The 24,947-nt window shown below is 46.9% G+C and overlaps 1 protein-coding gene across 2 annotated transcripts in view; it reads left to right on the top strand.

Annotated features, from left to right (window-relative positions):
• Wbp2 (WW domain binding protein 2) overlaps window positions 1–21,754 on the top strand; it is a 41,791-nt gene extending 20,037 nt beyond the window's left edge. Inside the window, exons 6-8 of one of the 2 annotated variants that reach the window (XM_077671081.1) lie at window positions 2,372–2,635; window positions 5,906–6,024; window positions 21,197–21,754. In XM_077671081.1, coding sequence (XP_077527207.1) covers window positions 2,372–2,635; window positions 5,906–6,024; window positions 21,197–21,247 — 434 coding nt within the window. In that variant the 3' untranslated portion in view covers window positions 21,248–21,754. Of the gene's footprint in view, window positions 1–2,371; window positions 2,636–5,905; window positions 6,025–21,193 lie in introns of both variants that reach the window. The other variant, XM_077671080.1, reaches the window with a different exon arrangement.
• Window positions 21,755–24,947: the final 3,193 nt, after the last annotated feature.

Raw genomic sequence — 24,947 nt, 5'->3', positions numbered from 1 at the left:
CACTGAAGGCTCATCACGTCGCAGCACTCAATACCGTGAAATAAACAGCAGCAGTGGTTCTGCGCAGTTTTAAAACAAATGACTGAATATGACTGTGGGAACTCCGTTCTGTGGCCACCCTATGCCGCCGCTTGCAGTTCTCACTGGTACAACCCAATCCACTGCGACCTCAGCAGTGGATTGGGTTGTACCTTGCAGTACCTTGTACCTTGGATTGGGTTGCCTCAGCAGTGGATTGGGCGACCTCAACTTTCAACAAAATGCGCTTCGTGCCTGCGAAACCATTCCCCCCTTCCTCTTTCTGCGCACGGCACGCAGCCAATGTACGTGTCACGCACGGCCAGGTGCACTCGCCTGCAATTGTTGTCACTCGCCGACGCGCACTGCGGGAGCTGCATTGGTGAAGTTGCGTGCGTTTCCCCCCCCCCCCTTTTTTTTTATTGCTTCAGCCTTATTTTTTTATGGCACTGCGTGCGCGATTCGGGCAGCATGAATGTGCAAGGCGGGAAGCGAATGACGCCAGACGTGAAGGCGGCTGTGATAAGAGCTGTCACATCAGGCGCGAAGTTGAGCGAGCCATCGTTTGCATCAGAATGATGCATCAACGTCCAATTACCAACTTCTTTGCAGCTAAGCCTGTTCGACATACGAGTTGCGTATTTTGAGTTGCAATAAAGTATGGACGCGAAAGTTCCTTTTTATCTCCCAAATGCAGTTACATTGTTGTGTACTGCCGTGCGGCGCGATGCAATGTTCTCTGTTTTGGGCAAGTACAGTGCCCAATACAGTCGAACACGGATATATCGAACTCCAAGGGGATCGCGAAAGAATTCGATATATCGATAATTCGATATATAAAATACGCCTATCTGAAGATTATCTGACAACTCCGCACATCACTGAGAGTTTTCTGAAGTCGGGGAAAACGGTAGTTTACCATTTTGACCCTCAAAGCACGGAAAATCCGAACCGCAGCATGATGACCACCGCACTTTATTTATCATTGAAATGTCTTTGAGCTTCGCTTGTTTTGTTTTTTTTCTGCGTCGTAAAGTTCGCCAAATTGTCTTCAAGATTACAAACACGCACAAATGCGAAAATCAATGCTGTGTACTATGCCATAACAGAGGCGAATAACGCTGACGTAACCTCGGCTGCAGTAGGCGGTTGGGGACGTTGTCAGGCACTGAGTGCCGTTATCTTCAGTATCCGAACCGAACACCTCCCCCATCTGGAGGCGTGCAACGAAGTCGCTTTGCACCCGACACGCTCCGGAATGGCCGGGGCGGGTTGTGCTGCATTCGCCTTTACGTCAATGTTGATGCGTGCATCGCCATCAAAACTACTGCGAGGAATTCCGAACGCCTTATCAACCAACATCTTTTCAGCAGCCTGCACCCGACGAATTCCCGCCTTCGTTGCTCCGAAATGGATGCCTTGACAAAGCAAACATACAAAGCCGCATCGGTCCCCCTACACGAGCCACCAAACAGCTCAAACACAGAAAAAGAGTGCCTCCGGTCAATTTCTTTTGCTCCTTTATGTCCTTTCGCCCCAACCACTATCGGCGTTCTAGCTATCATGGAGCTGCCCCTCGTGCTAGCGTGAATACAGCTGTTGAAGGCCATCGAAGCGACATAATGCCGCGGACGCCGCCTCTGTCTCACCAAGCCAGGCAGCTCCTGCGATGAGTCAACATTATCATCAACTCCACCCCATCAGAGGAAGCAAACTTTCAGGGGCACCTTCTGCGCGGAATTCGATATATCGAATTTGCCCATGATCAGGAGTTCGATATACGCGTACAACAGTCCTATACTTTTGCATGGGATTTTCAAGGGGATGTTTGCACTGTTCGATATAGACAATAATTCGATATATCCGTGTTCGATATATGCGTGTTCAACTGTATTTGCATACATGCCCCCCGGTGCTCTACCAAAATATTAGTTATAACGAGCAAATCGCGGTACCCCTTCAATTTTGTTATGATGAGGTTTAAGTGTATGTGGTTTCTTGTTGTGATTGTAAAATTTTCTTTTTGCGTAGAGCAACTATTTTAATCGTCACAGCGCAGAGAAAAAAACGCAAGACAAGCAGTGGGTTTCTGGGTTTTGTTCGCCCTTTGACCTGTCGGTTTGATGCTGTGAAGATGAACATTTACCTACTTGCCCGTTTTTCAACCTTACTGTGATTTTCAAGTGTATTGAGATTTTAATTTCAATTTTGTGTTAGCTTCTGTAAAAGTACCGGTGAAGAGATGCAGTAAGATTAACATCATCATACTACCTGCTGAAGTTCTGAAGTTTAGGCTTGAAAGACAAACCACTGGTTCCCTGAGTGACCAGTCCATCTGTGTGTGTGGTTGCAGCGAACACGGTGTTCATGAGCGACATGCCCCCGCCGTACCCGGGCGTCACTGGGCCTGCCCAGTACTACCCTGGGGCGACACCAGGGGCTGCACCCCCGGCCTACCCCGGTGGCGCAGCCGCACCCCAGCAGCAGCCTAATGGGCCCGCCCCTTCACCGGGCTTCAACGTGGGGGCCCCACAGCAGCCGGGATCGGCGGGATACTACCCACCCCCTGGGGGACCCTTCCAGGCACAGCCCCAGCAGCCCTCGGGGCCCTACCAGTGTGCGTATCATTGATTGACACCGGTGTAGTGGGTGTTAAAGGGGGGCCGTTAAAACAAAATACACACTTGGTTCGCTACAAAGACTGCTTTGTATTGATAACAATGACGCCAATCGTATTACAAATGTAAAATAGATAATCTAGATATTAAAGGGGCCATTCAGACAGAACACGTTTGGTTCATTTGAAAGATTGCCTCGTTAGAATCATACTGACACCACTTTTGACTCACACTTTTCTCAAATAAGCAATACATAAAAAAAAGGGAATGGCCATGTGACCCACTAGCTCATTTCCCACAACAGAACCTATGATGCCATAAGCCCTGCTGTGTGATTTGCCAAGGCCGGCAAACGCAAATTAGGCAAGGTTTATAAGCATTCCGAACAAGCTATTTGGGCTTAAATGTAAGGCACATTCTTTACATTCTTTTTATAGCTGTAAGAATTGGGGGGCGATCAATTAAAGTTGTTAACGAACACGTAAACACCGAAGCAGTTAGTGTGGCACTTTGCGGGTGACACCGCCAACACAGCCGTCGAACGCGCTGTACTTGTTTGACCAACGGACACAAGCGCCACGGTTGCTAACGTGACCATGTTCGTCGAAGTCATAGCTTAAGTTTCTAGAAACGATTAGTATGAACTGTTATAGAAATACAGCAGGTGCAGAAGTCCGGCCAGAAGCAAAGCGCAAGTTCAGCAGTATTGTGTGCCACCTATGAACGTGAGCAATAAACAAGATAATCAAACGGGAGCCTGTGAGATGGGAGCAGCCGTGGTCAGCAGGCTATACAGTCATGGGCCGTTTATTTGGACGCCGAAAATTCAGACACGCTTGTTTATTCGGACACCTCCGCGGCACGGCCACTTGTCCCGTTGAAGTACCTGTTTATCCACGACCGATAGTTTGGACGCCGCACAGCCTGCCATTCGAGTTTTTGTACTCCAGCTTCGATGCTCTTGAAATTTTTGCCGTCAAACACCACCAGTGGCCCAAGGTGCCATCAAGAACTTGAAGCTACACTACCTATCGCACCTTCTGAATCGTGTGCTGTTGTGTGTGTACAGTGACAAAATATACGTTGTGGATGTGCTATCGGCTATCAGCATCCTGTGTGATGCTTGGATGGCAGTGACGCAGGACACGATCCGCAACTGCTTTCAGCATGCGGGATTTGTGGCTAGCAGTAAGGACGAGGATATTGGCACCGTCCAGGACACCACAGTTGAGATGCCACCTGCCGCAGCATCCGACATTTTTGATGACGTCCATGCTGGCCGTGTCATGTTGGAGTGGCCACTTTTGAAGATTTCACCAACATCGATAGTGCCGTCCTGCCGTGGCCGAAGTCGGATGATGACAAAATCGTACGCCAGGTCCTTGAACCAGCGCAGGTGGACTGTGACTCCAATGATGACGTGCCACCAATGCCAGAGGTATCAAATGCTGGTTTAGCACGAGCCCTTACAGTGCTATTGTCTGCCTACAGTGTTGAACAAACGCTGGTAGAAATACAGGCGGACTCAGTTGCTCATAGACATGCATGTGTATAGACGCACATACTTGCGTTTTTTCAGCCGTTAAGCGAGTGAAGGTTTTCTTTTTTCTTTTTTTCAGTAAACCATTTTTTTTTTTTTTTTTTTTTGGACTCCCGATTATTCAGTTTTATCGGTAGTTCCTGTCGAGTCCGAAAAAATGGTCGGCGACTGTATTTAGTTTTTTAAGGCCGTGCTGTAGGTACATCATTGTGGACGTCGCGAAAGCGCAATTTAGTGGGAGAATTGAAATTTTGACTTAAATTTAATTTCGCAGTGAATAAAGCATCATTTGCTGCTGAACAAGCGCTGAGGGCCGTATAAAACACTAAGTCTTTCAAAAAATTACGCCCACCTCCCCTCGCGGGAACCCTGGTGTGATGCGACGCTGAGGGGGGTTCAAGCACAAGCGGAGAGCAACCGTCGACCGAAAGGCCGCCGGTGAGCGGCACACCGGTTATATGCGCAGCGCGCCCGAAGGAGAGGAGACCGCGGAGAGAAAGAGAGTACTGCACATGCGCAGCACCGCGCGCAGCGCCGCCCACCGGCGGAGGGAGAGCGCGCTGGGCCGCACAGCTGCAGATGTTGAGAGAGTGTGTTCGCTCTCACCTGGGCACGCGCCGGCGCCAGTGCGTCTGTTGCGGCTATGACGCAACACAATCCACTTTAATCCAATCCAATCCAAGTCAAGCCAATCCAGTCCAATAATGCCCCTCGCGAGAGAGTGTTCGCAATCGGAGAGGGGAGGGGGAGGGTGGAAAGGCTGCGGACAACAACGGACGCACACAGGAAGGACAGGGCCGCCGACAAGAGATGCTCTCAGCGTCGCATCTAATAAAACAAACTTGTATTTTGTCTCCATGGGCCTTAAGCGAACTGATCAAGCAGTGGCCACTCTCCAGTCACTTGTGGTGATGCCTCTATGATGTTGGAGAATCTTGTTTGTGCGATTGGTGGCTGCTGACCTAAGCTACCACCAAGAAACGTGACTTGGGTGTAGTGGTGCCTCTAGTGCAGCTTTGTGGCATCGCTAGAATGCCTAGTTGCAGCTAACACACCGGTTACAATGTCCTTAGTGCTGGCGTTTATTGGATCAGTCCTCATATTACGTCACTGTATTGCGAAATTTAGAGGTTTGTCAATATATCTTGCATTTTTTCAGTTAATCTTTGAAATGGGAACGCTGGGATCAGATGGCAAAAGGTGATTAAAAAATTGTTTTTTTTCAGAAGTCCCATTTTTGGATTGCACGTTTTCTGTTCTATGTGTTTCCAAAAATTCCCTCATCGAAAACCATTGCAAAGTGCTAAAGAAAAATATTTGTTGGCTGAGGTGGCCAAATGTTTCTGCAAAACGACGAAAGCACAGCAATTTTCGCAACACTGTATCGCCAGAATGACGCCAGCGGGCTCTGCCATTTTGGTATTGTTAGATCGGCCGAGTCTTCAACTTCTGCTTGCAGAAAAAGGAAGACAGTGAAACCAAGCAACCGACAGATTCTAGCACACGATTTTAACGGGCACTTTGCTGTGGTGCTCATCGTGTGTCCCTGTCTTGAGGAAATGTGATCGTTGTGGGAGGCATACTGCCTGCTGTGCACATTACAGTATTCTGTGACGTGCTCCTGACAGCATGAAGTTGTTTGCTGCACCAAAGCCTGTATCTCCTTGGGTGGTTTGCCCTAACTGTTGAGGTGTCTCTCTCTCTCTCTCTCTCTGCTCTCTATACACAGCGGCTTCGGCGATGGCCAAGGAAGCGGAGGCGGCCCAGAACTCTGCCTACTACAACCCGGCGAACCCCAGCTACATGTACGCGCCAGCCGCCCCTCCCTATGGACAGCCCAGCGCTCCGGTGAGACACTGCCTCTCTCCTCACTCGATTTCTTTTATCGTAGTTTATGTTGTTTACAGAACTTGTCGAATGGGCTTGGCAGCCATGGGCTGCCTGTTTCACGGTCCTGTCTGCATATGTCACTGGCATCTGTCATTTATTTATTGTAGATTTCATTTTTTCGGCAATAATTTATTGTTGAGTATCTGTGGTGGTATTAGTGGCTAGTCCTCGAAATTGGCATTGCAAAAAGGAGACGGGTGCTTGAGAGGTACTTGGAAGACTGGGACGGACATTTATCTAGAAAGAATGAGTTAACGAGAAGGACGTTACAGGAAAAACAGGAATGGTATAATAGGATGCACCCTAAACACACACAAAGTTTGGCAAGGGCTGAAAAAATAACAACAGTTCCTAGTTCACCTTGGAAACCTGCCCGTGATAGATAAGACATCTCACGTGGTATGACGCACTCAATGCGGATGCGTTGGACAGTCTTAGTTGTTGACGGCGGTTGGTAGATCGGCACAAGAAAACCATGTTACACAGTCGATGCCAGTGATTTAATTTAATTGTGAGAATGGAAACTAAGGTTGCTACAATTCTCAGTTGGCACTCTATAACAAGTGGCACTACATAGAACAAGCGTGTAAGCTCAACTTGCTTCGTAGTTTGTTTTTGTTAATTTTTTTTGTCAGTGTTCTATTCATGCAGATAATGTCTGCAGCCATATTACAAAATTCTCCTGGTGGAATCATTACAGAACATGCATTGTCTTCTACTCCATAGTTGAGTCACAGCTTCGAAGGGAGTTCTGCAGGAAAGAGCTTGGCAAAATAAGCGCTACTTTCCACTCAAATCAGATCCATAACCTCCACTACTCTTTACTAAACAGTTCGAAGCTTGCTAAATATTCCAGTTTCTAAAGACATGTTCCTGTTGTATCATGTTTGAACCAGTAACATAAGCTGAAACAAGCCGGGATAGTCATCTTTAATGCTGTCCGCTTGACTATGGGAGAGAGTGCTTGGCAGGGTTAACTCTGAATGTTCAGCACCGTCTCTATAACCCTCGGACTGGGTGTCTTATAAAATTTTTGGAAAGGATATACAGTGGAAACTCGCAATAATGAAATTGCCAAGGAAAGCCCAAAAATTCGGTTTTGCAGGAATTTCGTTGCCGCGAGAACGAAACATAAACGACAGAAAAATCGACCAAAAGCCAAAAACTTATTTCCGAAAGTCTGTTATATTACTTTGCGAGCCTTACCTTGCCACAGCTTCACAGCTCAGCTCTCGCACTACAACAAGCGGTTATTTGCTGGTCGTCGTGCGCGCCTAAGAACGACAGGATTGTGTCAAACTTATCTGAAACTCTCCGCAAGTTCGCCTTCTCTCCACGTTTTAATCCTTGGCCCTCGGCACCGAGTATGTTAGAGCATACAAGTGAAGTCCAGCTTCTTCCATTGATGAACTTTTCAAGAGAGTGGCACCTCGTTGTTCCAATGCTGTTCACAAAACTACGTGTACATCGCTTTGTTGACGTCCAGAAAAGCCACAGCCGTCACCGTCTTGTTCTGCGTCTGTGCGCCATCAAAGAGTGGCGTGCTCCTTTTTCAAAATGGTAGCGTAAGCTGCAGGCAGTTTTAAGCTTGCTGGCACTATTTTTCGTTGCTTCACTTGGGCCACTGACTTAGCGATGATCGTTGCCTTATCTTGTAATGATGAAAACTTCAGAGGCATCTTATCAAGAGCAAACGTCCCGATTGGTGCACACACAACATACCATACTTAACTGATTCTAACGTGCACTTTTTTTCCGGAAAAATAGGTCGAAAAATCGCATGCGCGTTAGAATCTGATACGAAACCGAAATTGCCGAAACAGCGGAAATTTCATCCCACCCATCGCCATCTCAAGATGGTGCCAAAGCTTTTAGCAACGATTTTTCGGACGCAGGAAGCATAGGTGCTTAGGCTTTTCTATCGGCGTTCACACAAATCGTCAAATCGTTCCACTTGCGCGCTTGATAACAGCAATGGCAGCAGCGGCTCTCACGCGTTCAAAACAAGCGGTCGGCTGAAGCGTGCGCCTCTGGAGAAGCCCGCGGGGTGGGCGTGCGAGGTGTGGGCCACGATCCCATCAACCATGGTTGAACGTTCATTCAGAAGTGTGGCATCGCGAACGCGCTTGACAGCACCGAGGATGAGATGTTGTGGTCAGCGGGGAGCGACGAGGAGTGAGATGAGTGAGATTACTTCGAGACTTAAATCGCCGGTTTCTCTCGCATTCGTTTTTCTTGCTCTCAAAGTTCCGTGCGCGTTACAATCGGAGGTGCACATTTTTTCGGGTTTTTTTTTCCAGGAAAATCGGGTGCGCGTTAGAATCGGGTAATTACGGTACTCACGTGCTTTGTTCAGCGGTAGCGGACTAGCGTAGCCCAAGCCAAAGCCACGTTGTGAGTCACGATGCGATGCCCCCTAGTGATGTCGCTGCGAGGCTGCCTCCACGGCCGCCTACTGCATGGTCTTTTTTGTAAACAAATACGGCGGCAGTCATGCAAATGTGCTGTGGCAAAAGTTTACGCACTGCGAGTCCGAAAAAAATGCATTTGATCACTTCTTGTTCACTGTTGGCCTCCAATGGGTAGGTGAAATGCCAACCGGACTTGAAGCGAATTTCGATAATGTGGGATCGCTACCCAAAACCATTTCATTGCCGCGAGATATGAAATACATGGGCGTCTATGGACATTCTCTGGGGATCCGAAAATATTTCATTGCGGCGGGAATTTCGTACTGGCGAGATTTCGTTATTGTGGGGTTCGAGTGTACTACACTGGTAAAATGTGCACTTCGAACAACTCAGTAGCCTAATCCAGTTCCCAGGCTATTTCAAGCTATTTTGGCTCATAGAAAGCAAGTTCCAGGAATGGGTATTTGTAATGTGCAAAAGTTTGGTGTCATCTGATTGGTGGAAAGGTGATTCCCTCAGCAGAACAAGGCCACACAAGCTTCTGGCTATTGTGCCAGTTAGCTTGTGAACACAAGTCCGAGCATTCTGTTCAAAAGCAGAAGGAGAGAGGGCAGTTGAATAGTACTTCCCTCATGCCTTCCGTGCTTCTTATGGAAGTTTTCGGTTCAAGCTGGTTTACAAGAACAATCTTTGAAAGCTAGAAGGGAATACAAGAAGCACGCATGCATGAGGTGTCGGTTGCAAATTAAATAACTTACATTTGTTTAAATTAGTTTGTACCGATAAGTTACGGGGCTTCTCTCATGGTGTTACGGTGTGCCAGGCACAGGATTTGGAAAGGGAATGACCTGTGAACACTTTTTCCCCTTTGGCATTGTTCTAGCATGAGGACTTTCGTTTACATTAGTTTTGACGAGTGCCAAGAAAACTGGTCCACCCTGACAATCCGGTGAATTTCCGAACTTTAAGAAAAGAGTTAACCATATGTAATTGAATTTTGTGGTCTGTATACTGTGCAGCTTGTCTTTTGAAGTAGGCATGTGTTATCATTCTGCTCAACCAGGGCAAGAAACAGTGCGCCAAGATTAAAGGCATTTGTGGTTATCACATAACTTCATTCCTGTAACAAAAAGGAGGGAATAAAAGGGTGCCTCTTTTATTTTTTCGCAGCCAAGTTAGAGGGTTGGGAAGAACACAGTGCTGACCGAATGGCTGGATCTCTTAGGTCGTTTCTCTTTTATTGGTGACATGCTTGCTGCACCTGTCAATAAGTGGACTCGCTAAAGAAACTGCATTTTAACTTTTGTCATGTTTGCGGGACTGCGCTTCACTGGTGGGCAGGTGTTCTTTTTTGGAGCTGATAAATGGTTAAAAAAGGTGTTGCAATTTTGATAAATACAGCTGCTTTACTTCCGAAATCTGTTTCTGCACCCATGGGTGCGTATTGGAGCTATAATATCAATTTATGGCAGTGCTTACAGCCAAAAAAAGTCAGAAATTTCTGAAGGAAACACCATTTTTTGGATTTTTCATAGCTCTGGTCAACGTGCGCAATCACGGCAATTTTCGTCTATTGAAACAGGAAAGTTTTTGTCTTTAATTTGCCGCTAAAACTGCTTCGTTTTGCTGAATGGCTGCGGGTTATGCTTGCAACAGGAGTGAAAAAAAAAATGTCGGAGTGTGCAATGCAATTGACTATATTCCATGCGCATGGCGACATGGCCCTCTTGAATTGGTAGTGTGGCACAAGTCGTCTGCTCAGGCCCATCACAACTAAGCCTGGCAGCACATAAAGCCAATGTCAGTGTCGGCGTGATCTCTCTGGCAATTGGGAGTGTGCAATTAGGAGTGTGAACTGGCCATTAGGAGTGTGCAAATATTCAAACTTTCAAATAATGAAATGAATTACACAATAGCATTCGATCGGACATTCATCAAAGCGCATTGTTCAAAAAGTTTGAATATAGAGCATTTAGAGTTGTTTCAGTGAACCCAGATGTGTAAAATTATGCCTTGTTGGTAGAAGTGCTTGGGTGAGCACACATCTGAAATTTATTCTTTGCAGTGAGTTAAAAGTGCTAGTTGGGCACTGGATGTATTGCGCTTTGAGTGCCTGCGATCGACTGCCATAAACATGGCTTCCTCTGCTAGCAGCAACAGGCTTTCTTGCACTGCTCTGTTGGCGTGGAGGTAAACTCGAGAAAACAAATTGGTGCAGCTTGCATTAGTGATGCACGGCTGGAGAAGCAGCAGAGCTGGCGGCCCCTCTCTCTTCGTCGGAGCCTCGGCTGTTGCACCCCACACATGGATTTCCCTATTTGCTGCTGAAAGTTCTCCATGACTGGCAGGCCCGGATCGTTTTGTCCCCAGCCTTTCACATCTCTCCCAAAGTAAACCGCGCTAGCATGCGCTAGGACCTGCAGCAAGCGAGTTCGCGAACTTGGTGTCTGTGTTCCCCACTTCAGGTGCGAACACATTCGTGAACTGGAGAGGAGAACAGCATGCGAGAGATCACGCCAGTGTTGCAGAATGGGCAGTCCCATTCTATTCTGATTCCATTCCAAGGAATCAGAACTTCCTGCTATTCCATTCCTTTCGATTCTGGGGAAGGACAGAATATCCCAACTCCCGGAAAGTTCGGCAAGTTCGGTTCCATTCCTCTAGTTCCTCAACGTAGAAAGTATTTCTTGGTGCCTGTATTCATCATCATCATCATCACCACCACCATCACCAGCCTATCTACGCCCACTGCAGGGCAAAGGCATCTCCCATTATTTTCCAATTACCCCGGTCCTGTGCCAACTGTGACCACTTTATCCCCGCAAATTTCTTGATCTCATCCGCCCATCTAACTTTCTGCCGTCCCCTGCAACGCTTGCCTTCTCTAGGGATCCACTCTGTTATCCTTAATGACCAACAGTTATCTTGCCTTCGCATTACATGCCCTGCCCACGTCCACTTCTTCTCCTTAATTTCTACTAGTTTGTCCTTAACACGCGTATGTTCCCTGACCCACTCCTCTCTCTTCTTGTCCCTTAATGTTACACCTATCATCTTCCGCTCCATTGCCCGCTGAGTCATCCTCAGTTTAAGTTGAACCCTTTTAGTGAGCCTCCAAGTTTCTGCCCCGTAGGTGAGTACCGGTAACATGCAGCTGTCATACACTTTCTTCTTCAGGGACAATGGTAGGCTGCTATTCATTATCTGAGAATGCCTGCCGAATGCTCATTATCTCTGCCTCATGGTTGGGATCTGGGGTCACAACTTGGCCTAAGTAGGTAGATATATTCTTTTACCACTTCTACTACCTCTTCCCCTATCTCAAACTGCTGTGCTGTCACGAGGTTATTGATCATTACTTTAGTTTTCTGCATATAATTTTCAGGCCCACGGTTCTATGTACTCTGTTCGTCTAGTGCAGAAAGCATGCTTTGCAATTCGTCCCCCGAGTTACTTATTACCTGTATTAGTTACCTGTATTGGTTACCTATGAACGCAACGTAAAGCTAACATTACCAGACGCGTCTGGAACTGCAAAAATATGTATGCGCTCTTTGCCAAAGTTGAGGGATGGTGGCAGCTCGGTGACATTGCGTGCAGAATGACTACCCTTCGAATGCACGAAGTGCCAGTATCCCCGATCTCTGTTATACTATTTGCATGATCAGCAGGTTGCAATGGCCTGCTCCTGCACGATGCGAGAGAGGGATACCTTGCTGTCTGCCTTTTTTGTTTTCCACAACCTGTGGCATGTTACCTTGCTATGCACTGCGCTTGTAATCACAGTGGCGGCATTACACTGCTGAAGCTAACTCGCAGGAACACCGTTCGTACCTTGCTCACACCTGCATGCACTCGTAATCCTTAGCTTAATTATTTCCAGTGTAGGTAGTTGCTCTCAGCACAAGCAAGGATTGCGTGAGCTTTCAACCCTGGGCACCGCTGAAAATCATTTGAGTAAGAAAAGGAAAAGTTTAGTCGCACAAATGAGAAGAGGAGAAAGATGCATAAAAACTATTGAGGCCCCCATGCTTTCTCTTCTGATGTGAAAATGCGTGAGCATCGCTGCTCTGAGTTATGTCACCGAGTTACCGTGTTTGCACGTAAATAATGCGACCTCGAATATAACACGAGGGGGGCACTTTTGGTCCCACGAAAAAGAAAAAAAGGATATATTACGCATGTAACACGAAGTAATGCAAGTGAAAACAGCAATCAAAATGTGGTTGCCAGCAGTGAACATGGACCTCTTTGGTACCGCATTCATCAATGACATACCCAGGCAGAATGTCCAGAAAGATTGGAGTCTCTATCCGCATTTGCAATCTCACCTTCGGGGTACCTGTGTTCCATTCTCAGCTTTTAAGGACGTAGTGCTGAAACTTGACCAGTTTTTCTTCATACTCTGCCTGGAGCCTCTGGGAGATCAACGTCCGTCGGCAAAGCGAGAATCCCTCGCAACTAATGAATTTTTGTACCCAAGAGCGACTGGCATTGAAGTTGTCATAAGGCGCACCGACCTTATGTGCAAGGTCTCTGGCTTTAAGTTGCACAACCTCAGCATTTACAGACAAAAACTGGCCGCAGCGTTCGCGGATGAATTCTGCCAGGTCATTCTCAAGTTTAGGTTAGCGGCCATTCTTCAATCCACGGAACGCTTTACGAGTCGGTGCGGCTTGAAAGATGCGATCACGGTGCTTCCTCCAACCTTGAATGCTTGACTTGCTTAGTCCGAGATGCCACGCCGCACTTGAATTCCCCTGTTCTTCAGGCAGCAGGACCGCCTGTTCCTTATTAATTGCGGCAGTATACTGACTTTGCTTGTTCATTGCAGCAGCTCAGAACGTAGAAGGAAGTACGAGCAAAATAATAAAAACAAACCACAATGAGGACCCAATGCTGCGCAGCGCGCAGCATTGGGTCCTCGTTGTGGTTTGTTTTTATTGGGTGCGCCCAATACTGCGCCCAATTGCGCAGCATTGGGCGTGCAGCACCGAACCGCCTGGTCGTTATCGGGAGAAGCCGGTGCCAAAGTTGCCGCCAAGAGCAGCGAGCTCTCGCTGGAAAAAATCCCAGGGTAGGGCAGCGGGTTCGCAGTTCACCTTCCAGGCATAATGGTACGAGGCGCGTGGCAGGCAGGAAGGTATTTGAAAAAAAAAAAATAAATAAATAAATAAATAAAAAGGCGAGAAAAAGCTCCCGCTTTGTTCGAGCCCGAATATAAAGCGAGGCACAAATCGCGGGAAAAAAATTCGCGTTATATTCGTGCAAATACGGTATGTCACTAGCCTCAGTGGCGCAAAGTTTTTGTGGTGCTGAGCTTATAGTTGCTGAGTGTGTGATGTCGCAAAACATGAAGAATAGACAATATTTCAACCTTTTTATCGTTACCATTTTTTGCCGAGCATCTTTTCCTTCCGCATATATTGCCTATATGGCCAATCACTGAGCATTGGCCAGTCACTGTTTTTGGGCGTACATTCAGGCTTAATGTTCGGTAACTTTAAATTTCAGCTTAATGTTGTGCCAAGCTACGCCAAAGTTATTCTGCTTTGTCGGTGAGCGCTGGTTGATGACGGTAGACTTCAAAGTGTGACGCTATAGGATTAAAGTAGGGCCATGGCATAGCCGCTCTGTGGAGCCAGCAGTTTGGCTGGTTATTGGCCGCGAGGCCCACCACTGTAGAAGCCGGCGCTACAATCGTTTTGACGTCACTTGTAGGATCAGCATTCCCATCTTGCTCCGTAGTTGGCTTGCAGTGATCGAGTGGCACTTCACTTAGGAAGCGCATTCTTAAAGTATTTTCGTGTTAATTTTCGTCGTTTTAAGTCATTTCTCAGTGTGTCAAGCGCAGTTTGACCCCATGGGGACTTTATAACCGTATCAACTGTGGTACATTCTCCGCAAACATGAGCGCGGTAGTGTATGACGCATGCGACCGAAGCGTAAGCAGCGGCTTGTTTCCCCGATCAACAATGTGGACTACGACGATCGCAGAGTGAAGTTTCTAGATTTCCCTTGTTTGGAAGAAATGTATAAAGCAGGAAATCACGAAGCGTTTACTGCTCGCAGAAGCGCACACAACCGCCGTGCCTGCCCACGTGGCCGACGGAGCAGCTCGAACCAACGCAGGTCGCGGCAGCAACTTGTCGCCGCTTTTTAAAATCACGCTAGTTGCGGAAAATAAGTTTCAGATTGGTGAAGGTAGATGTTAGTGTGATAAAAAGTTGTGCTAGGTAGTGTCATCAGCTGTGCTTTTCCAAGCGATGCTCAAATATCTGCCGCGATTTACGCCGACCGGCCGCGGAGGTCGGTCCTGGTAGCGCCGGCCCGTTCACGCACGGTGTGGCGTGTGGCCGAAGGGCGACGATACCTGCGCGCAAGTATCGGCCGAGGTCGCGGCAGGCATCTTGATCATCGATCGCTTAAACGGCAATCACCATGGTTACAGAGTTCCACATACGAGAAGGGGGGTGGCAGTGCGGTGAAAAGTTTTGTTAGCGACTATCATTCCCAACTGTAGCGATAGCGGCGAAGAAATATCTGCCGCGACTCTAAGCCTAAAGTTCCCAGCATTCGATTACGTGCATCCGAAGCCGGCTGCGAGCTGTTGGAGAAGACCCTCCTGTCGCACGCGTGTGTGTTGGGTTTGGGTTCCCCTAACTTTTTGGGGGCATCCCAACGTTCAGTTCTCCTATTTTAAAATTCCCCATTACCCCAAATCATTAACGACGTGTTTCGCCTCGTACACAGCCCCGCTCTCTCTCTGTGAACAGTCGTGAGTTTCGAAATTGATGCTTGAGAAAGGCCGGTCATTGTAAACAAAGTCCATGTTGCAATTATAAATTCCCATGCCGAGCTCCTAATGAAAACTAAATATATAGCCATGTCCAAACCTGCTCGAAGGCGTTAAAAACTCACGGGCATACCGTTCCTACATTGTGGACAAGTTGTCGCGAAAAGTAAACTTATCAGCCGTGCAGAGCACGGCAGTGATTGTTAATCAAATACGGGCATAACTATAAAAACATTGTAGGAGAAATAGGCACTGATGAAGCCAAACTGCAGAACATAACAACACTTTTAAAGGAGCCATGAAGAGAAAATACAAGTTGGGTTTGTTAGAAAGACTGCTTAGTCCCGATAACAATGATACCAATATCATCGCAATCTTCGAATAAATAACAGAGATATTAAAGAAAACGTGTGAAGCAGTCGCGACCCCCTAGCCCATGGTTTCTCAAAGTGGGTTCCGCGGAACCTAGGGGTTCCGCAGGCCCCTCCTCAGGGTTCCGCGAGCCACTGATAAATTTTCCCTGGTTCCGCAGTCGCAAAGTCTTATATGGTGAACTTGAGGTGCGATCGATCTAAGGAACCTCCATTACTCACGCCCGAGTGTCAGTAAGCACATATCGGCGCATAACAGAAACGCACGAGCTGCGCAATAAATCTCGCCAGCAGCTTGTAGCCAGCCAGACTCCGAAAACGGGCCACGCGGTTAAACTACTACCCCCGTGCGCATTTCTCCTGTTTGGAGATGGGTGCCGCTAGCGTACGCATTCGCGTAAAGTCGCCGGGGGAAAAAATGATACCCTTGCTTGCTTTTGAATTTATTGCACGTTAATGTAGCATGAACGGAATGAAAAATGGCGGGAGGGGGGGGGGGTTCCTTGGCACTTAACGGAACTTAGCAGGGTTCCCTGGGACCAACATGCTTGAGAACCCCTGCCCTAGCCAATTTCCCGCAACTTTTCTATGACGTCACGGAACCTTGTTTGTGTGATTGGCGGCCACCTAACTCACCTGTCGCGACGACACATGACTGGACGTCTGTAATGGGGCCTCTAGTTCCATTTGACCGCATCACTTGAATGCTAACGCGCATTTAAGGCACTGAAAATTATGTTTTATTGTTGGCCCGTATGACGTCATTCTTGCTCATAACACGTCACCGTGGCGCGAAATTTGAAAGTTTTTAAATACTTCTTGCTTTTTTTTCGTTAAAAAACATCTTTTGTGGCTGTAATGGAGCTGAGTGAGATACTGATTCCTGGTTCTTTCAAATTAAATGAAGTTGTATTTTCTCTTCATGGCTCCTTTAAGCATTTGCGGCGAAGCAATCCGATCACCGCGTTCTCGCGTAGTCATTCATTTACCAGGCAATGCGAGCAGTACGCGCGATGAGATCACAAGTGAGCGACGCGTTTCTTTCGCTCTTACAAGGTGTTTCCTTGCACACATAGTCTCGTACATGTCCCGTCACAAGTATTTCATAATTAATTTACAGCGTACTTTTCTCGGCATCAGTTCCATTGTCCTTGGCGTTAGCTGGCTGTGTACGGGCTGTGGGTCGTGATTGTAGCAACTACCTAAACGCGGCGGTGTCGCCGGGAAAAAGCAAGTGGCTGATTGCTTGACCGGGTTATTTGGTCTGCAGACAACTTGTTTGGCACAAAAAACAGCGCTCAAGACGGGACAGAAGGAAGAAGGCTACACACACAGCGCTGTGTGTGTAACCTTCTTCCTTCTGTCCCGTCTTGAGCGCTGTTTTTTGGGTGAAGTATGAACCAACAGGCCCAAACACTTCCATTGCTTAACTTGTTTGGGTAGTTTGCATCAAATCGACAAGGAGGGGGGAGATGGTGGCCACAAGAACAACAAAAAACGCGTCCGCATACGCACAGGAAATGCGTTGTAGCAGACGACAACACGACTGGACGTCCTACAAGTGACATCACTTGTAGGCGGCGCCACGCTATGTCCTCGAGGCCAATAGTTCGCCATTTTCACCTCTATTTTAGGCCACTCTCCACCCGTTGCGAAATAAATATTTATACACGCATGTACTATATTCATTCTTCACCTTTTTTCGTTCAGACGCATCTCGTGTGCCTTTTAATGGGGGACGTCTAAGCAACACATTCTTGCATCCACAACCAATGGAAATGTCAGGCCAACACATACCTGCTTTCTGAGCCAATGCATACCCATAATTGTACACAGCCAATCTTATTCTTTTATTCTTTTATGCCCGTGCCACTTGCCTGGGAGAGCATGCCCCGTACGGGATTCTTAAACTGCAATGTTGAAGTGTAAAGGGGTGACAAATACAATCATAACACAATCGGGTTAACATTGTGAAATAACGAGACTGCAATGTAATTGAGAGTGTAACCATGCCGTAATTGCTCCCATTCCCTTCAAGGATGTGGTATTATATTCAAAGAATGTTGTAATATATTTGGGTGCATTACGTTTTGTTTGTTTTGCCTAATCAGAGGACGACAGTAAGCATTTTAAAATATTGCTTATTTACGAAACTGAGAAAAATGAGGTCCACAGCAGCTGAAGTTAGAATTTTCATGGTGGGGAAGAATGGCCGCCCTTACTGTTGTAGGTTTTGGCGATTTCACGGCTGGAAGTTACGATGGTAGTTGCGTGGTGAAGGTGCTCTGGCACATGTGATGTTGCAGGAACACCTGACCTGTCTAGAGCTTCTCTTTTCATGGTCTCGCTGTGAATCACCGTTTTGATCTGCAAGTTTGCATTGGCCGCCAAGACACTAAAGACAACGATTGGCCGCCCTGGTTGCAGTTATGTTGTCTCAAGAGCTTGCTTGGCTGCAGATTCCAGCTGAAGGTCGACACAGCTCGCCTAAATATCCAACTTACTATTTCATTCCCATTCCAGTCAAGGCAGAAGGTGCCTAATTCCATTCCCATTACATTTGTCCAAGCGCATGGGCGTCGTCAGGATTTTGTCTTGAGGGGGCAAACCTGTTGCATCGCTGGGGAAGGGAGAGGGCAAGGAGAGGGGGGCAAGTGCTCTTGCTGGAAGGGGGGGGGGGGGGGGGCAAGTACCCCTTTGCACCCCCCTGCACCCCCCTGCCGACAGCCATGTCCAAGCAGTCGCCATTCCATTCCAATTCCATTCCGAGGCCCTGAAAACGTGGAATGAACCCCGAGCCATTCCAATAGAGTCAATAGAGTGGTAACTCTGCCACACTGAATCACGCCACAAACACTGGGCAGAATGTTCTCAAAGGTCAAGCTGGCTGACAGAGGGTGCTCCTCGGGAGGCGGACACTGACATGCAGTTGGTATTTTTGTCTTGGTATTTTTTTTCTAGCAACACTGGACGGCCGATGTAAGAGCTTAGACAGCTCTGCTGTTGAAAGATTTGTGAAGCACCTCTATTACCAATGGCATTGGGCCAGCTCCCCCTCTCCTGCTCTTCTTCTGGCATCCCAATAACAACCTCAAGGTGCCCCTGTTGTGACAGCATTAGAATGGGTCCACTTTGAAGCAATTGTTTTTTAATTAAGGGTGCCAAGCAACTGGTGTTTTGCAGTTTTAACCAGTGTGTCTTCTCCTTTTTTTTAACTATGTATTGGTCTCCTGACCCTAAGGTCTAAATACAAATTTTATGATGAATTGTGGGATGCAGGCGGGAACCTCATGTTTAACGATTAAGTGAGGAGACTCAGTTAGGTTTTTGGATAATTGAAATTAGGGGGTTTAGTGTAGTTACTTGGAGTGGTTAGTGTAACCAGCGATGTTACAAAAACAAGTGCTAAGAAAAGAACCGGCCACTGCGATTCCTGGCCAAGTGCTCGCTAGAAGTAGTCGTTACTGGGAATGCCATCTGATATTGAAACTCCTCATGTACAGTCCATTTACCACGCATGTTTTAATCGTGTGAGTGGCACAGCAGTCATTCGCTGTGCATTCGATTCGCGGCTGTTGTGGCTGTATCTCAAATGGAGGCCAGAAGCAAGAGCGCCTGTGTGTATGACGTTTTGATGCATGTTAAAGATCTCCAGGTGGTCGAAATTAACCCGGAGCCGTTCACTACGGTGCGCCTCATCGCCTGTGCAGCTCGGCGCGTTAAAAAACAAAACAAAAAGGTCGCAGTACAGATTCTGGCAGTGGGAGTTTATTGGGCAGTAATTGCGATTAGAATATGAAACAGGTACATGATTACCAGGCGAGCCAGATTGTGTAGCATTCATTAACTTTCTTCTCTTTGTGCTGCAGCTGTCTTTGCTTAGAAGGTAATAAGTAGGCTGCCATTGAGATGAACTCGGTTAAGCCGAATTCTCAGATATGCTGAACAGCATGGGTACATTTGTTTGGATTGCCACATACTCGGTGCAAAAAAACGTCTGCCGAAGATGTACCGCCTCACACGTACTCTTCTGGTAGGGCGAACTTTTGCAGTGACTGCCATTGCTGACACCTGGTGGAGCATTCACATTACCTAAAATAAAACAGAAAGCAACAAAAAAAAGACAGGAAGTGCAGCAGTGGTACGAAGTGAATCTGCATCTCCATGCCTTAGAACGAGATGACAAGAGAAGTGACAAAGAAAAACCCGTGGGTAAAGCCGCCACCTCTGCCACCGCCACTTCTCCCCCCCTGCGGCGCCAGCAGTATAGCAAAAGAAATGAAAATAAAATAAGGAAGGAAGGCTGTGGCCGGTCACGCCTACATTAGTCCAGCAAAAAAACAGGAGAGGAGAAAAGAAAAAGAAGGGAAAAGAACGCGACGATGGGGACTGTCCTATTTGTGAACAGAGAAGTCCCATAACCAATGCTGTTTTCTCAGTGGGAGCATGCGAGCTCGCGTCAACACCACCTACCACACTACTGCCACCACAGCTATCGGCTGTGGAGTCAGCGGATTAAGGGGCCTCACATGTCACAATCCTATGTTAGTTACCACTTCATGATCCATGGGCTCAAAAAGCATCGCATACCAATAAGGTAATTTTAACGTATCCGTAAAAATGTACCCAGTGGGCTAGTTTCCTTAATTTAAAAATATATCACTCCTTTACTGAAATCAAAAACAAACACACATTTTGGTTTACCTAGTTTTCACAAAATGGCGCAAGCTGTCCAGCAAGCGAGAGTTATTATTCCGGTGCAGAAGTGACATATTTTTAAAATAAGCTAACTAGGCCGTTGTGCACATTCCTATGTATTTGTAAAACATTTCGTATTGGTACATGATGGTTTTTGAGCCCGTGGTTCATGAAGTAGGAAGTTCCTTAGGAATGTTGGCAGGTCTTGCGAGGCAAACTCTTTTGTGTCTTCCTCACAATGAAAGCTACCTGCCATGTCTAGCAAGCCATGCATTTAGCGAAAGCCAATTGTACTTTCACACTTCTGTTAAGGTGAACTTCTGATAAAACAAGTCTTCATAGTCCGTTCTAGTTCGTCTTAACGGAGTCTACTGGCGTCTACTAAGCTATCTCTATGTTGCAGGCATTGTGCTACACGTGTATTCAAGAATGTTTTTTCTTTCTGTAGACTTATTGGCATCAAGGAATTTAGGGGGAGCGGGGGGACATGACCAGTAAGACTGTTTTTGTTTATGGATGGAATCCAATCAGTTGTGCAGCAGTTTTGTAGTTAACCATCCTGATAGCCAAACTGAAGTTGGTTTCAGGATATCTTCTACAATTTTTAATTACAAGACTGTTAGCCTTCACAAAGTCTCGCCAATAATAATTATTTAAGTAATAACTTTTAAGAGATTTTATGTAAGGGTGACCACAAAGGTCTGTTCTGTGCAAGGAAGCTGCCACGTTATTTTTTTTTTTTAGGCGGCAAAAAATAAAGAGAACCACTTTCCTTTTAAAATCAGAAATACTTTCCATTTTTGCAGCTGCTTTCAACAGTGGATGTTTGCATTTTTTTGTTTTGCTTACAGCAGTTTGATGGACCGCCGCCTCCGTACTCGGAAAGCTCCAAGAAAGACAACTGAGGATTGACCAAGCTCGGAGGAGAGACCTGCCCGGCATGCCTATCTCCCAATGGCTCCTACCCGCTTAACCCGCCTGAACGGATAACTAGATCAAGTAGACCAACCACATATGCATGCCCCCTCCCACCCCCCTTTCACAGTAGGCCTAAGTGCGACATTTTGCACAAGTCAAATCTGTACAAGCACTGTCCATTAAGCTGTGATCCCTGTCCCGGAAGCATGTTGTACCCAAGAGGCAGCGTCTTTTCTTTGGCCCTCCAAAGAGGTGAAAATAAAGGCCGGTGTGGCGGGCATCCTATTTTTGATTCCGGTTAACAGACACCAGGGGAACATGTTTATCGATCACCGGTGCTCTGCCTGTCTGCATCCAGTATGCTGTAGATCATCTTTGACGGTGACTGTTGCGTTTTGCATCAACGCACTAGCTGGTTCTGGTCGTGTTTGAATCTTGTACATGGTTGTATTGTTTCGAGGAACAAAAATAAAATGTTTATTGTAGTTCCACAAGCCGTTCCCTGCTGACTGATTTTGAGTGTGGTGGGGCCACGAAATGCTATCTAAAGGTAATAGTGTATTTTCTGAAGTGGGTGCCTTTTTCACAATGTCCACAACCTTATACAAATTCTCACGGTGAGGAGTGAGGTTTTTATCTCAATGGGGAATTGGTTTAAAGGGGGGACACTGGTCTTGAGGCCATTTTTGTTATTTTTTAACCTATGTGCTTGAGATTTACACATTGAGTGCATTTCAACATCCCGAGCACAAATATGCAGCCATTTTTCGTCTATGGGGTGTAAGTTTAGAGTTGTGCATCATGTTATGTTACTCTGTTTCGGGCAATTTTTTCATTATGTACCTATGAAATACTCAAATAGCTTTTATCCCTTTGTGCTCTAAAAGGACCAGGGAGTGCAACTATACTGCTGCAGTAATTTAGCATAGTTTCTGCAAGCGATGTAAAATTCGTAAATGTCAGGTCATCAATTTGCAATGTTTTTGTAAAACTAACTGCATAAAATCTTGTGCCAGCAAAAAGACATTCTATATTATTGTGGTTTTGTTGCACTGTTCAGTTCATAAGCTTTCGAAAGCAGCAAAAATGCAAAAATGAATCGAACCAGTACATCCCAATATATTGTACCCGACAACTGACCATGTGGGAAAAAAATTGGTTCTGAGAAAACGGCACAAAGTTTGCAAACATAGGCAAAAATGATCATTTAGGCGACTTCAAAGGGCGACAGCTTTGTGAATACTTATGATACAGCTATGATATTTTTCAGGTACATTATTTAGGACCTGTAGACTGCAAATAAAATTAATACAGAAAATTGATTTTTTGGCAAATTTTCGGTTCTCAAGACCAGTGTCCCCCCTTAAAGTTGTTTTATCAATACAATAGTGAAGCTGCAAAAGCTTTACTTGTAAAGAATTACTCAGAAGCTTCATGCTATACAAGCAAGGAAAAGACCCCTTTTTGGTTCATTTTGGCTTCGGGAAGGGAAAAGAAGGCACGAGGCAAGCCAAAACAAGTAGCAGAGGGATGTTTTAAGCTCCTATAGTGGCGACCACAATGGCACGCGATTGCAGCGACAGATTTTTTGGCAGTGTATATTACAATGAACCTCCATATTCAGGGAGTGCCCTGTCTGTACACCCTGCTATGCTTGTGTTTAAGCACAGTATCCCAGGTTTTTGGCCGTTTTAAAGCGAAATCGTTGTAAGTGGGACGATGGTGTCGTGTCAAAAAACCAATGCATTTCCCCGTAGACTGGTAGGCCGACCGAAAAGTTCTGATAAGGTCCCTGGACACACGGCCCGTGCGTGAAACTGGGCTTCCACTTTGTCAAAGTGGTTACTTGCAAATCAGGAAAGAGGAACGGTTCTAGATAAGTCAATACGTGCACCCAGTACAATGGTATACTTTTATCTCATACACCACGGATCAGTATACATTTAGATCGTTCATGGATGTTTACTTGGTGCAAGAAAAATTGTCCCATGGAGTAAAGATTGTTTGTGGTTCGTTTCCCCGAAGTCCGGTGTCGATGAGGAACCCAATCGCCCGGGCTCCGGTTGTTTTGGCAGGAGGCTGGCAGGGCTATGGTGTTTAAGTTCTTGGAGATGGCGGTCGAATTGACGAACTCGAGGCGTTGAGGTTGATTAAATGAAACGAAGAGTTTATATACAGCTATTTACAGTAGGAAAACTGGGTACATGAGTAGAAAAAGGAAAAACTTTAACCTTCAGCTAGACGCTAGCTCCGAGTGCGCACAAATCACTCAAGCTCCTCAACTTCGTCTAACTGTCCTATTCTCGGAGCGTACACAAACCGCTCGTGAAACGACGGCCGAGACTCTGTCTCGCCGCAAGGTCCGTCTAGTTGACCGGTACGGCGCTGTACCCTAAACCTCCGACGCGATCCTAACTTCTAGCCTAGGGGTCTCACAAATCCCAACCTAGCTTTAACGGTCGAGACTCCTTCTCCCGCTGGGAACTGCCCAGCTCGGCGCTCAGACAAGAACGATTTACAACGGCCAAGTTCGGCCTTCTCGAGATCACCCTCTCTCGGGAACGCCGCTGTAGCTTTCGTACACGCGTAAGGGAGTGTCGAAATTCACGTAGACAGCTGTCACTCAGCACGCCACGGAATATTCAATGAGGCGCCGCCATCTTTGGGTCAATGGCACGTTTCAGACGAGCAGGTGCGTGCGACCCCGCGGGGTGAGAGCGAAAGGCGGCGACAGTGCACTGTGCCGCCCGGGGCGCGTTAACAAGGTGTTTCGCGCGGCGCGCGCTTCGACGCCGGTAATTCCACCACCTCCGCGCGTCACGTCGACGGTTCTTGGAATCCGGCGGCGCCGTCTGCTTTCTCAATGGGGGATTATCCCCGTGGCATTCGGTGGGCCAGACAATCCGTCTCCCGTGCGCGCCGTGACGAATTGGCGACGGCTGGGGCGTAGAGTCCCCAGTGCTGGGCCCCCAGACAGAGTGGTGGGTTCTCACGCGCAGCCCGGGCGCCTGGCCGCTGATCTCATAAGTGGACCTTACACATGTGTTCATTAGTTTGGGAATTGGGCTTTTGAAGGTTTAACGATCGATTGGGTGCGAAGGTTGGACATACTTTTAGCTTTCGCGTTTCTTTCAACTTTCTTTAGTAAGGGTTAAGGCTTGGGCGAGTTGGTGCGTGATTACAAAGAGGGGAACAGCGCAACACAGACGAAACAGAAGAAGAAGAAAGTGACAATTACGAGCGCTCGTGGTTGTCACTTTCTTCTTCTTCTGTTTCGTCTGTGTTGCGCTGTTCCCCTCTTTGTTTCTTTAGTAAGGGGTGGTAAATTTTTTTTATCTGCTGGAACATATCACCTATCTGAATTAGAGCTACCTTTTTAAAGGAGCAAGGTCCTTCGTTCATTTTTTTCTTGGTGGTCTAGTTCGGTTTAGTGTGTGGTCCCTATGTTAAACACAAACGACGATAGAAATACAAATTGTGTCATAAAATTGTCATGCCCGAGGAAACAGAGAGCCAGGAGACTGGCATCAATCCCAGTTTGCTATTGCTACCTCCAAAACGTCTTCTGTGCTGCGGTTTTGGTGGACTAAAATTTATCCAAGTGACTGAAAACCTTCCTTGTTATTCAAGTTTATTTCACCTCATCATTCATGCATACAGCCTAGCTCTTAAAGGCCAACTGCACTA

The sequence above is a fragment of the Haemaphysalis longicornis genome, unplaced genomic scaffold (assembly GCF_048455015.1).
Source record: "Haemaphysalis longicornis isolate Haplotype H1 unplaced genomic scaffold, Haemaphysalis longicornis Haplotype H1 scaffold_5, whole genome shotgun sequence".
Classification (NCBI taxonomy): Eukaryota; Metazoa; Arthropoda; class Arachnida; order Ixodida; family Ixodidae; genus Haemaphysalis; species Haemaphysalis longicornis.
This window is presented reverse-complemented; position numbering and strand designations above follow the sequence as displayed.